The sequence below is a fragment of the Corapipo altera genome, unplaced genomic scaffold (genome assembly GCF_003945725.1).
Source record: "Corapipo altera isolate COAL_440 unplaced genomic scaffold, ASM394572v1 61167, whole genome shotgun sequence".
In the NCBI taxonomy this organism is placed as follows: domain Eukaryota; kingdom Metazoa; phylum Chordata; class Aves; order Passeriformes; family Pipridae; genus Corapipo; species Corapipo altera.
The window spans coordinates 2,854,850-2,869,152 of NW_020884949.1; the positions used below are offsets into that span (position 1 = coordinate 2,854,850).

Consider the following 14,303-nt stretch of genomic DNA (forward strand, 5'->3'; position numbering starts at 1 on the left):
ACTTTCAGAGACTAACTGGCATTCTCTTTGGTTTGTGTCTATTGAAGATACTGGTATCTATTGATACATGAAAACAAATAATTACTTGTTATTGTTACTTGTGTGGGCTTTTTTAAAATTATTTAATTTACGTTGTTTCTGGTGCAATACTTTGAAAAGGTAAGCTCTGTTTAAATTAAATAATGTTTTAATTAAAGTTTTAGTGAAAAAGTGGAATATACCCAAGCTTCTTGTTTGAAATCTTGTACCCCTCTGAAACATTTGAAATTTTTGTTGGAAAAGAAAGTAAAATAGTTTCTTAAGGCGGGGGGTGGGGTGACAGGGTAAACTTTTAGAGTACAGACTTTAGTTATAGAAGGAGTTCCTATAGGATGTCTTGGGGGCAAACTAGTGGGTTCGTTCTTTCGCAGGTTATAGGGACCCCAAAGCTGTCTACACTTAGTGAAGAAAAACAGAAGCTGATTTTGCAGCCTGGGCAGTTATGGACAGATTATTTGCAGCCCAGTATCCTGCCTGCATGGCTGAGGTAGATTCGCTTCCATTCAGCTTCCACTGATTTCTCCAAATAGCTGAACTCACATCAGAGAGAGGTGGTGGGTCTGATGTTTATTAAGCAGTAGTTGAACGTGAACATAGTTCTTTTCTGTTAATTCACTGAATTAAGTTAATGCTATAGCATAGTTTCTTGTGTTTTTCTTGCCATGAGAAATAATTTTCTGCTGAAAATCCTAGTGAAACTAGTGCTTGTAAAGGCACAGAAGTTCCTTACAAAGAATACAGTACACAACCGAGGAAGTAAAAATCCTTATAATTTATGGATGTATTTATTCAGTCCTGACCTTGGGAACAAACATTATAAAGCAGAATTGCAAATCTAACATGTAGACATATTTAGTAATTACAGATAGATATAAAACATTAATTATTTTCAAAACTTTCCAGCAGTAAATGCAAAATGTTGGAACAGCTTTTCTGGTTTTTGTAGCCCTGAACATTGATTTCTTTAGTATAGCTACACTAGCTACACCAAATTAACGAAGTAGAGCATAGTCAGGCTTGTTTAATAATTTCCAGCATAAAGATGGTGAAATAAGATGAATACAGTGCTGCATGCAAATAGATATGGATGTAATGCAGTGACAAATTAGAAGGCAGTAACAGAAAGGAAATGAAGAGTTTATTGTTTCTGTAGCTCTAATATCCATTAAAAGTTAGTTACACAGCAGGCGACAGTTTGGATGAGTGTAAAGTGAATGTTTTGAAATAAATAGCATTGTGGTGACCTGGGATGTCAGGGCTCTAGACAAGGGTTTGTGTTTGTCAATATATCCTACATGTTTTACAGACTCCTCAGGGAACAGGAGAAGATACAATTTCACCTTTTCTGTGCCAAAACATTTTAATTATATCTTCTTCCAAGTACAGCGGTTCAGTAACCAAGGAGCTGACATTGATGCATGTGTTGATAAAGCTGCAAACATTCAAAATGAGATTAACAAAGATTTTGAGGAAAGGGTGACAGCTAATTTTGCACACTATTCTGCGTCTGATTCAGGTCAGTGTAATGATAGAATATTTTATCATCTTGAAGGACTTTTATGATGCTTTGTGTTTTTAAAGATTTGTGTATATGAAAGTGCAGCTCTTAATATATCATTCAAGGAGGTTATCACTTTTTTATTGAACATGCCTTGGTTGTAACCGTAAACAGGAATAAACATAAACATTTAGAAGCAATTTTATATATATGCATCTATATTCACCACAGTAATAGGTTCCTTGTGTCTAATTCACCTTTAAAATACTGACCTCATATGTGAAATTGAACTTAAACTACATTGCCCATTTTGCAGCATTGCTTAATATTTGCAGAAAGATTGGATGGAAGGTTGTATTAAGTGTATTTAAATAGTCAAACTGTAGTTTCTTTGTATTATGTGCAACCTTTTGAGAACATCTCAAAGTATTTCTACTCTATTCTCCTCCTTGTTAGAAGGCAACTGACATTCTTCTTTCACTTTTCTTTTTGTTTGTGAAATTTTCTCCTCTTTTTTATCCACTCACTTCTCCATCTGCTTTCACTTTTGTTTGCTTGGGCCGTCTCTCATCCCAACTTGATAATGAGGAATGCAGTGTGACCCTGACCTCTATCAGCCCATGCATGACCTTCTGACTCTCCCACATAACCTTTGACCTTCTCTTTGACAGCTTGATTAATTACCCTGTGTTATGATTTATGAGTAAGTACTATGTAAAAATAATAGACAACAGGTGGTCCTCTAAAAACTTTTTGTGGCACGTTTTCTTTTCCTGCCTAACCTGATGAGCCATTTTAAGTTGGGAACTTAGTGGGACAGTGTGTATTTGGCAGAAACACAGCATTTTTATACATTTGGACATAGTGCTGGAATTCAGGCGGCCAAGGTATATCTGGGATGAAAATATCGCAGTGTTAACAGGGTGCAGATGCCAAAATGTACATTGGGTGGAAACAGAAAGCGGAGTCAACTGACATTTCAGGCATTTCAGTCGCAGGTCACGTCTTGAGAAAATTGCTCAAATAATGGAGGGGGCATTTTTCAAGCTGAGCTGCATCTCCAACAGCTATGTTTACTTTAACGCTTCACTAGTGACTTCTGATTGGTTGTCATGACCTCATCCTGCTGTTGCACCTACAGTGTTGCAACAGTGACATAGATGTACCCTTCTTGTGGAAAAGATGGGAAATTAACAGAGCATACATCTTTTGGAAAGATGAATGGACGTTGCTGTGTCCATTTTAACCACAGGTGAGTTTAAGAACAGAGCACTTTGAGTTGCATTTCCCCTGGGAATTAACTCCAGTCTTGTGCCAGCCATCCAAATAGAAACCTGAACTTGAAAATTCACGTTGATAAAGCTTAGGAAAATGATCTCTTTCAGACCGTTGCTTGCAGTCCAAAAAGATAGTTACATAGGTCAAAAGATACCTCTCCAGTTCTGACTTCTCTGATCACATATGGTGTCCCATCCTGCTGGATTAATATGCAGATCTGAATACTTTCAGCTCATTATTCATGTGGTCATTCAGGGGAGATTTCAAAAGATCTGGAATTTACCCCAAATACTTTGAGGTTCTTTCTTTTTAACTTTACTTTTGCTGTCAGAGGAAAGAATTTTGGTATTCCTTCTGTTTTGAACATCTTGCTTGAAGTTCCAGTAAGAGGCAAAACATACTGCTCCATTTGTGCCTTATGTATTATGATGGAAAAGGCCCTTCTTCATTGTTCTGGCTTTGTGGTAAAGGTATTGTAACCAAGATTCATGATTTTTTCTAATATGTGACTTTGTATGCCTGTCTTTCCTTTCGTCATCACAATCCTCTATCTCCAGAAGCAGCAACCTGGAGGATGCCAGCAGTTAGTGTAGAATAAATTTTATTTACCTTGAAGCATTAGAATGTGGGGGGGAATAGACGTTAATTGGGTGTTTTAGTCTGAGAGAGAAACTGTAATTTTGTAGATTAGAGGCTAGGAGTTGTATTTGTCAGTGTCAGTCCTGATTGTTAGGTCTCATCAGAGGTACAGTGATGTGCTTGGCTGAAGATTGATGGGTTGTGGGGAGTGTCCTAAAGTTTAACTTTTTACCATGAAAAAACTTTGCAACTTAGGGAGTGGTTTCTCTTTCTGTGCATACTGGAAACATAGGGGAAAACTACTGTTACATACATTGAAAACATACCTAATGTTTGTATACCACCTAATATACCACTGAGTGTGACAAGTTTTAGAAACCCTCCTAGATGATTGGTACTTACTTAGGCCAGAGGTCACTACATTTTATTAATGATGTAAGCTCATCATAGGTGAAGTTGGTAATTTTATTTGATTTGTTTAGTATAGATGCACCAACACCAAATCAACAAAGTAATGCATAGTAATGGCATATTTAATACTTTCCAGCATAAAGATACTGTATATGGTGAAATAAGATGAATACAGTTCTTCATGCAAATAGATATTTCTGAACAGAGCTTTAATTTTAAAAGATACTTTTTAATGAATGTGATTTTTGTCTATGTTAATGGTTATGTAAAAGTTATGCCAAAGACTGTATCTCGCTTATTATTAAAGTTTGCTAAAGATTAGTTATTAGTGGTCTTGTGTTCTGTTTTGCTTTGACATGCACTCTTCTCAGCCTCACTGCATTTGACTTCTACCTTTATTTTTAATTTTCTGATTGCACTAAACTTCATTGCTGCAGCTATGCCCATATGAAATACATTTTAAAAAAAAATAATTGAACTTAAAAGCCACATTGTTTAAACTGATGTTATTTAGAGTTGAGCATTTCTTTTCAATGGAAAATGCTGGACTAAGGCTGAATGAGAGAGGTTGTAATTGGGTACATTTTACCAGTCATTTTGTTTTTCCATGTTGATCTATATATGTTACTGTCAAATCTTCTTTGTGGTGCCATTGTTTCCATGTTGCAATTTAGGATGCAGAAGTACAAAGGAAAGGGAAATACACTATATTAGATAAGAAAAACTATCTTTTCCTAATAGAAAGACTTAGGCTTTCCCATAATTGAGGGAAAAAAATACATTGACTCAGTTATTACTTAATTATTTTAATTCTACTGATAGGAAAAGCCTACTATCTGGGAGAAATTGTAGAAAAAATATTAGAGGAGTCATGCCACAGTGCTTAAAAGATATTTGATAAAAATCCTTTAATTGATTTATGAAATAGTTGGATTTAAAAATAGAATCATATTTCATCTGTTGATGTCTGTGTGAAAAATTGACATTGTGTCTTCATAAAATTGGACAAATGAGTCATGTAATTTTCAGTTACATAATCAATAACTTAGACAAATTCCGCTCTGATGATTTGTGTGTGTGTGTTGTGGTCAGCTTAAGGTGGACACAGCTTCAAATCCCTGTAACACTTGTAGACCTGTAATAAACATATGAATTTTGCATTTGACATTCTATAGAAAGGAAAACAAATCAATACACAGAGTGTCTCTGCTCAAAACAAGCAGGCCAAGAAGGTGAAGAGCCACAAAACCACTCACCTGCCAAGTACTGCAAAAACTTGGTCCTACACTGGCAATGGCAAGCTCAAAAACTATCCTTTTTTTCAGAGATTACAGTTTAGGAATGTTTGTAAGCAGTATTCTTCTCTGTGATGAATTTTGGGCTTTGAAATTTTCCAAGTTGGAAAGTTTATGTGTTCATGGTACAGCATTATGTGTTAATATTGTCTGGCATTCCTGATAGTGGTGTAGATAGATTTTAAATTTTTTCTTGTTTTATTTTCTGTTTTCCTTTGCTGGCTCCCTGTTTTTTGTTTATTTATTTGCCTGTTTGTTTATATTTATCCCATTTCAATTCACTCAGCAGGGAGGGCAGGGGAGTGACGTGACAGGAGACCCCCTTATGGTGCTGTGTCTAGAAAGGAGGCAATTTTACTCTTTGGCCTATGGTGACCTTTTTTGACTATGTCCTTACAGCAGAGATAGTGTCCTGAATGCCTCTATTTAACCCTGTTTAGCAGAGTGCAACTGTGCCCTTTAACTTGATTTTTGGTGGGAGGAGAAGCTATGGCAGACGTTCGAGAAGGGCACAAGGACGAGGGGTAGGAACTCCCTTCAGATGTGATTTTGATAACTAGTCGAGTGTGTCGAACTGTAGAAAATCACTGAGTGACAATCTGTCTACCTGACAGTGGCCACAATGAACTACAAGGTTGGTGAATGGCTCTACAGATTAGAATAAAGTAAGCCCAAATAAAGTATCTTTTGTTGGGGTGGACTTGGTTTGCTCTGGGCAGCTAGGTATAGGGGACCTCTTTGATCCTCATGACTAGCCTAAGAGCAAAACGATGTACCAAGTGAAAAGCTGGAATAAAGCTGTTCCGTTAGATAATTAATATAGACATTTCAAAAAAGTAAGTCTTTATTAAAATTTACTTTTAAATGACAGTTTGATTTTGACTGGAAACCCATGTTAACTTTAAGAACTCATTTGTTAAATCCACGTGCTTCTCTTTTCTCCCTCTATTTGCAGTTATATCTTCCAAAAATATTGCAATTTTTCTGTGATTTGCAATAATTTAAAAATCATAAATAATGGTTGGCTTATTTATTCAAAATTTATTTTTCATTCATAAATCCATGTATTTTTCAAACAGCTCATTTTCTGAGGCACAAAAATGCTGCTGGTGTGCTCAAAAGGATCCTGCAGGTCACAAATTTTCTCTGGATTTGTTGAATACATGACATAATCCCAGTGAACTTTTAGAGCAGATTTAAAGATGCACTAAAAAGTCAGACCCACCATAAAGGAGGTGACTTCTAAGCAATACCACTGATTCAGTTTTGGTATTGATTCATTGTTACTGCTGCTATTTGCTTCTGCATGGTATGCTTGTTGTCAGCTAGACAAAAGGTTTTACTATTTTAAAATGCAGTGAATAATTTTCACATGCTTTCTTTAATATATATATATATATACGTACATACATATATATATATATAAAATCTCTCCATCCTTTTTATTTTAAAGGTTTTTACTGGCTGGGTATACAGCCTTTTATTCATCATTATGCAGAGTTCTTAAAGCAATATTTTGCTTTTAGTTCCCATATTGTTTTCTGAAAAAGTCATATAAAGTGCTTATGAATAAAACAACATATTAAATTGTTTTAAAGGTAAACCAGGCAACTTTTCTGATGCTGAGGGGTGTATATGAGCATAAGTACACATACAGACACATATTCTCATGTCAATATCCCTTTAATGACAGAATATTCTTAAAAATCCTTCAATAAATTATGTTGTGTGAACTTACTGAAATAAATATAAAAGTTTTAAAGAGCATTAAAGTAAATGCAAGGAATTTTCAAGCATTAAATCTCCCTTTTCATATTCCTCCTTTTTGTGTGTGTGCGTGTGTCTCTCTTCTTAAACAGGAAGGCTATGGAGTAATAGTTCTGAATCCCAATGAGAACTACATTGAAGTGGAGAAGACAAAAGCCCAAATACAGCTGTCTTCTGATTGCTCAGATGAACCTGCAGAAAAGAGGGAAAGAAAAGATAAAATCCAGAAGGAAACAAAGAAGCGACGTGACTTCTACGAAAAGTATCGAAATCCACAAAAAGAAAAAGAAACTATGCAGATCTATATTAGAGTAAGTTTCTTTTGGTTTTGTTTGCCCTTCTTTATTGATGCATACATATGTTTACTGTCTATACTGGCTAATAAGCATTTTAAATTATTTTTTTTTTAAAACAAACACAATACTGAGGTGGCATTCAAGAGTTTATACAGAGTTCCTGGCTCTTTATTCTATTGATATTTTTGGTCACTTATTGAGTCTGATGTTTTGGAAGTGTTACGAAACATTTCTTTATAATTTCAAAGGGAAACTTCAAATAAACCCCAGAGGAACTCACTGGTGCTATCAAGAAAGAGAATGGTTTAAGAAAGACTTTGTAAAAATTATTTTTTAAACAGAGGTGTACACACATAAGAAACACTTTTTAGCGAAGCTTAGACAACATGCTAGCTTCACATGTCATGTGTGCATTTACTGTATTTTATTTTCTTATACTGGGGAGACAGTAGTTACAGTTTTTTTAACATATTATCTTCTAAATTAATAATGTATTGTGGAAAATACCAGTGTTCATCTTGTGTGGTAGCAGATTTATCCTGTAATGGATTGTTTTCATAGGAGCAGCCATCCATTGTGTTTGAGCTGAATTTCTGAAGGCAGAAAAAGAAGGAAACTTATTAATATAGTAATAAATATTTAAGCTAGAATAATTCAAGAATGGTATCATGAAGAAACTCTGTCCCTTGCCCTTTTCTGACTCAGTGAACCTTTGCACTTTGTAATGCTAGCAGCATGGGATCATTATAACAGTGCTACCCAAGGATTTCTAATTCTGCAGGGGGCACAAACAATATTATTTGCACTTTGACACATTCTGCTTCATATACATACTATGGATTATACATTCCAGACTAAGTCATACAATTTCCAAAACCCTTATTATGAAAGTTAGTATTTTCATTCAAAGATAAAACATGCCAGAAACTCCATAGTGAAGTTAAAACAGTAAAAGTCTATGTGTCTTTCTAGTGAGAAACGGAAAAATCTGGCAAAAGACATGGTAGAATCATCTTAAATTTTAACACGTCCCTATTAATTGTGGTTTTGCATAACAATATTTGTAAGAGAAATACAGCTGTGCTGGCTAGTTAAAAGCGTTGGTAACCTGGAAGCAAGATTATCACTAATACCATAAATATAACTGTGTCTTTTGAGAAATATCTCACAGCTGAATGTGGGAAACAAAAGAATGTATTATACATATTAAAATTCACCAACAAGGCACTTTGTTTTCTCTTTGCTGCTTTTTTATGAGATGCTATTCTGCCCACCTCCAGACCCTGCTTCTTAAGAGGGGCAACCAGTCTTGGTCCATAAGATGCCAGTGGACAGAGTTGCTGTATTGTCCAGAAGAAGGTCTAGTCAGCTGCAAGTTCAGTCTTCCCCTGTTAAAAGTGAACCTTTTTTTGATAACCCTTTTAGCAATTCCATCTTCTCATGGCTCTTTTGCTTGATGAGGCATGAAATTTGGCTTCAGGAGGTTTGACCCCCGAAACATAAAATATATGACTCCATCCCATTTTCCTTTCTGCGCAGCTTTGTGCCTCAAATATTACTGTTGATCTTTCCTTTATTTAATTTTCTTCAAATTAAGGAAGGAAGTAGCATATGTTTTAGTAAAAGTGTGGGGAGTGGTCTCCTGTCCCAGGCCAGTTAGTTGAAATCAGGCTTTCTGATGAGGTTGGTGTTTTATTTTGAAATAATTTCTTGGTTTTTTTTTTATTCAATACACTCTAGTACAGATATTTTCTTTAAATAGAATGAAAAACCTACCTGCTTTAGCGTGTTGAAGGACAAATTACTGCAATTTCCTTGCCTATCAGTTTCTGAAACAAAACTGGACCGTCAGTAGCATTCCATTTACTCTGTTGGGCAGAACTGCTAAGTCTGTAGGTGGTTGCAAGAGGTGCCAAACCATATTTGCAATCTGTTTCTTGCCTCCCATGCTTGAATCCATAGGATTACTGTTTGCTTGCACCCAGGAACTTGCTGCCATGCTTCCATAACTTCAGGCTGCTGGGTTTGAGCTGATTTGGGGTGATCTTGAAGGGCAATGCATGTATGGCCTTTACTTACTGTATAGGATAGCATACATTTGACTAACTAGGCTCTTGAAATAAAACGTATTGTCACTCAACAGAAATATTTAAGGAGGCTTCATAGTGATCTCATCAAAGAGTTTTGAAAAACCTCAGCAAGCCTTACATCAACTTTGCCAAGTAGGGAAAAAGTGGTACAGAGAGACTAGATGAAAAATATCCTCACAAGAAAGCATTAACTTCATCTAACTTTGAAAGAAAATATATTTGTGTCAGATATGCTGGAGAAATTGTTTCAGACTGTTAAGTAGCAGGAATAAATATCTTCAGTTATATTCTCATAGGGTCACTGAGGTCTGTTATGGTCCGATGAAGAAATGTCATTTGAACAAATTAAAGCTGTCTGGATGATGCTCCCACTTCTGCAGCTAGATTTTCCAAGAACTGGAAAAGTAAAACTCTTCCCTGTTAATTGTCTTTAAGTATTTTCTTTATTTTCATAGGAAAAAATAGCTGAGGGGCTCAAAATATGTAAAATCAGAGTCTTAAAATACGAAATCTCAAATTACACTGTATTTTTGTACAAAATGAGTAAAATAAAAACAACTATGGGAGTGTGTAGTGCGTTAAGCACAGTGCTCGAAGGATCAAAGTACTTGTTGTTTCATGCTGGAGTTCCTTTAATTATGAAATAATGTACTCTCTGGCATACATTATAGCTTGTTAAAGGGACTGATTTGGTCTGGGTAATAAACATCATGTCAAACATTATGGTAGGAAAACCTGCTTAATATGTTTTGTAATAAGACAGAATTTTTTGTTCTTGAAAACATCTGGCAACTGAATTCACAAGTGAAGACAGAAAATGTCATAAATTCAGTAACATTCTTACAAATTTGGTTTCTATTTTGGCGATACAAACCAAGGAAAAAACTTCTTCATAATCAGCATTGACTGTAATACTTTTATAAAATGATTAAACACAAGCAATTTAGTTTTATATAGTGTGCTAATGAATGCATATGAATTTCAATACACTTACTGTTCCGATTTTAACAACTATAATGCCAGCAGATAATTTTTAATGCATCTTGTTTTTTAAAGTGTTGAATGGAGGATTTAGTAAAATAGCTAAATATGTATATACATTCTTTTAAAAAACCATATTTCTATCCTTAGTTATAAATACTACCATTTTTTCTTAGACCACCAGAGGCTGCTCTGCACATATGGGCTAATGCTTCTCCCCAGAAACCTTATACCCTAGCCAACCTTTGTTTATTACTGAACTAAACTGATAATTTGTTGATCTCTAAATTTTTTCTATGGAAACAGATCATACAGGCTTAAATATGACATCATTCCTTCCACCCTCTGAGCCATCTCCCACTCCCTACAGATTTTTACATTGACAGTGTCTTCTCTATGTTAAAAGACAGTTAAAAATGTAAATCAGTATTTATCCCTTTCTAAACAAACAGCATTCAACACTTTAACAAGTATACTGAGTGGATTCTGAAATGTTATCAAAGGGAAAAGTATAAATTGCATAATTTTGTAGTAATAGTAATTTGCAATAATCTTGTTGCTGCAATACTTGAAGGATATCAAAGAGGCAATGAAGAAAGAAGTAGGAAAAAGGACTTTATCAGAACAACTGATGGGGTCAGGTTTTCTGGGCAAAAGTCTTTCAAAGGCCTGTATGCTAGGAATTTTGTCCTTTTACTTTTTCCGCTGAGCTTAGCTGCTTTAATAATTCTTACTGCAAATTCTGTTTTTACTATAGCACAATCTATAATAGTGCCATTTCTACTAACAGCATATCAATGAAATTAAATTAATTTTGGATGTAACATACCTTTCCTAAATAATTTTTTCCCGTTTTCTGTGAGAGATTAAATAAGAAAAGATCATGTGCAGATAATTAATTTGTTTTACTAAAAATAGATGCATCAGGATAATTTGTGCCAATATTTAGGAGAAAGCAGTAAAAGGCAGGTTTATTAATATACAGTATAGTGCACCTTGACTGCTGGTAGGCAGGATATCCTGGCAAGCATACAAACACATTTGTGCCATTTTTGCTTATTATTTGGTACGGCTGACATGAAGCACTGCATGACTGAAAGTCACAGCAGACTGTCCACTTGTGACCTTTCAGTACCATGGATTTCTTTCATGTAGAAGATTGAGCCATTTGCCAAGCATGGCTGCAGTCCCATCAGCTGTGGGTCTCACCCTGTGCCATTCCTGGGCCAGATGTAGGCTTCCTCCACCTACCCTCTGACTTGGCAAGGTTCATGCCTGCTTTCATCCAGAGCCTGTGCGACTACATTAACCTGCTGCTGAGACCAAGCTAATAAGCCCTTTATTCCACTAGAGAAGACAAAATGGCAAACTCTAGGCAGACAGCTGCTGAGAGGTAAGGGACATGCACAGTGCAGAGAATGTCTGTGGCAGACCTGGGCATCAGGACTCCAACCTCTAGAGTCTCATGCTGATGTTTGTATCACAATGCCTGTTTTGTTTACTCTTTTACAACTGCCAGCATTACTTTACCTGTACCTCTGATATAACACATAGTTTTACTCTGTCCATATTCACATTTTAAAGCCTGTTACTTCCTTACGTTCCGGAGAAATCTCCATCACTTGTAAGCAGCAGCAAAATCATGATGGCAATAAAAACCTCATGAGAACTGCCTATATAAGTTCAAGGATGTTTTTTTCACCTCATCTGCTACCAAAAACAAAGTGTAAATTCAAGAAAAAATATGAAGGAAAAACATCTAGCTTTTGGGATTAAGATAAATCTAGTAGTTCCCTTGTAGTCTACTTGGCTGCCTGCAGCAGTAGACAGCTGCTGAAGGGCTAGAAGTAGTGGAGGAAACAGTGGCATGGAGCAATGTGGAATAAACTGCCCAGGGAAAAATGTCAGTTCCTACCCTGCCATTCATAGGTGGCTGAAATTTGAAAACTTAAGTATTATAGCATTTCATTCATTACATTTTAAAATCCTTACAAGTGAAGGATTTTACTAACCAAAATCCTTACTTTTTGATGTGGTGTTATTTTGAACAATTTACATCTCGAGAACAAGGTTTATCTTTTTAATTAGCTTGTTGTCACTCTGCAGGTAAAGAAATATGCCTTATTGTGAGCTCTGAGGAGAGCAGTTGTGAGTTCTGTTCTTACCACGCCTTAGTGAACTCTACAGCTCATCGTCATGAGAACTAGCTTTTACCAACTCCAGAGCTGTTAACTTCATTTCCATAGTGTCCAGGCAGAAGTATTTCCTAAAACAGTCTGTTTTACAATTATCTCCAGCCATTAACTCAACTAAATTTTGAGAAACTTTCTTGTTCCTCTCTTGGCTGAATCCTTGTTTTACCCTTATCTCCCTGGCTAAAAGTGGATGATAAACTGATGAAAAATGCTTTTGTCTTTTGTGGTTGGTGTCAGTAGCAGGTTTTCTCCTGAATAGACTGTGTGTTGTTCAGTTACACTGTTCTACACTTTAACAGTTGATTCTCATTCTCTTTCTCTGTATTTTTTAATCAGGACTTGGCAAGAGTGAATTTGGCAATACCCAGTGAGGTATATTTTCTTTATTTTCAAGTAAAACTTGAATTTTTATTTGTTTTCTCAATAGATGGTACTGCTTGGAGAGAAACTCATACATAAAGTAAGACTGAGGTGCATTTAGAGTTCCCAATAATTTTGTGTGTTGAGGAGACTGAAGTTTTTCTAGGCTCTTAAGCAGCAGTGTGGGATCCTCTAGTTTGGTACTTCTAGCAAAAGCATGGAGTGAGAAAAGTGTCATGTGAGTACATGTGCAAGTTTGTGCACACAGACACTACCTACACTAAAGCACACAAACCCTACTTACCCTCTTACATGTTCAGTGTCCTGCCAATTGCTCAAGGTGGGCTCTCATATAATGAGCACAGGCATAGGATACATAAGAAAGTTTCCTTTTTCCCCAAAAGCAAATATGTAATTAGTACATCCATCTGTGTAGTACAGCAAGGAATTTAAAATGTGTTTAAATTAGGCAGTAGGATTGGTACATCATAAACATCTGCAGTGTGTTTGTTCTTTTGGACTGGTGTTTGCTTCCAGGATGGTTTTTCATTCCTATCTCCTGTCTTTTCCACCTGTTGTATAACTGAATAATCTGATTTCATGGATCTTGCCAGTTCAGCCTATATCCTATAAAAGTGGGCAATTGATATTATCACTTAACTGTATCACAACCACTCTGTTCTTAACCTGGGAAAACAGAAGCCTTAATTGCATGAAGATGTGATGATGGCAGATATTTATTTGTTTTAGGGATCTGGTTTGCTGAGGAATTCTTTTGAAGCTAGCAAATTAAGCAACGAAGAAATTTAGCAAAGCTTAGTGTGCCTAAGTAATTATGAAAGATTTCTGGGTTCTGCAATTAACTTTGTGGTCTTACCCTTTGATAAATCACTGCCCTCACACATTCCACTTTGCAAGACACCTCTCTAATTCTCTGGGTACTTTCCTTTTCCTGTTTGAAAAATGAACAAACACATTTGATGACAAGGTCATGTTATTCATCCTGTGTCCCTTGCACTGGTTACCAAAAAAGAGTAGGCTTATGTTTAATGACTGTTAGTTATCTTTAAATCCCTTACCAATGAAGATGTTTACCATATCTGAAGTTCTCCTATTGAGATGTTATGCTTTCAGATGCTGTGTGCTGTTCTGACTGCATGAAGGCTCTGATTGCATTGCCTTAAGTGGGCAAATGAGTTATTGCTGTAATCGATCTTAAAATAACAGCATCTGATTTGATCATGAAGACCACTTGTCTTAAATACCTTTCTGCTACCATTTGCTGTTAGTTTATTATGTTCTTCTACCATTTCCTTTCCCTTTTTGTTCTGAACTACTCCAGCTGACTGATAGAGTTTGGCTGATTGATTTTTCTTCTGATGGGCACCAAACAGTATCATCACTGAAACGGAGGCTGAGATACTACTGTTATTCTCTTACAATGGTGGTAGATAACCATGACATAAGTTTCTAACAACACCATGAAGTAAAGCTGTTTCTACCCAAAGATAAAG

The 14,303-nt window shown here is 35.9% G+C and overlaps 1 protein-coding gene across 5 annotated transcripts in view; it reads left to right on the plus strand.

Annotated features, from left to right (window-relative positions):
- Positions 1 to 14,303, plus strand: part of FAM172A (family with sequence similarity 172 member A) — a 267,049-nt gene that overhangs the window by 120,715 nt on the left and 132,031 nt on the right. For all 5 annotated transcript variants that reach the window (XM_027662902.1, XM_027662901.1, XM_027662905.1 and 2 more), the window contains one exon: positions 6,960 to 7,178. In XM_027662902.1, the coding sequence (XP_027518703.1) occupies positions 6,960 to 7,178 (219 nt within the window). The remainder of the gene's footprint in view (positions 1 to 6,959; positions 7,179 to 14,303) is intronic.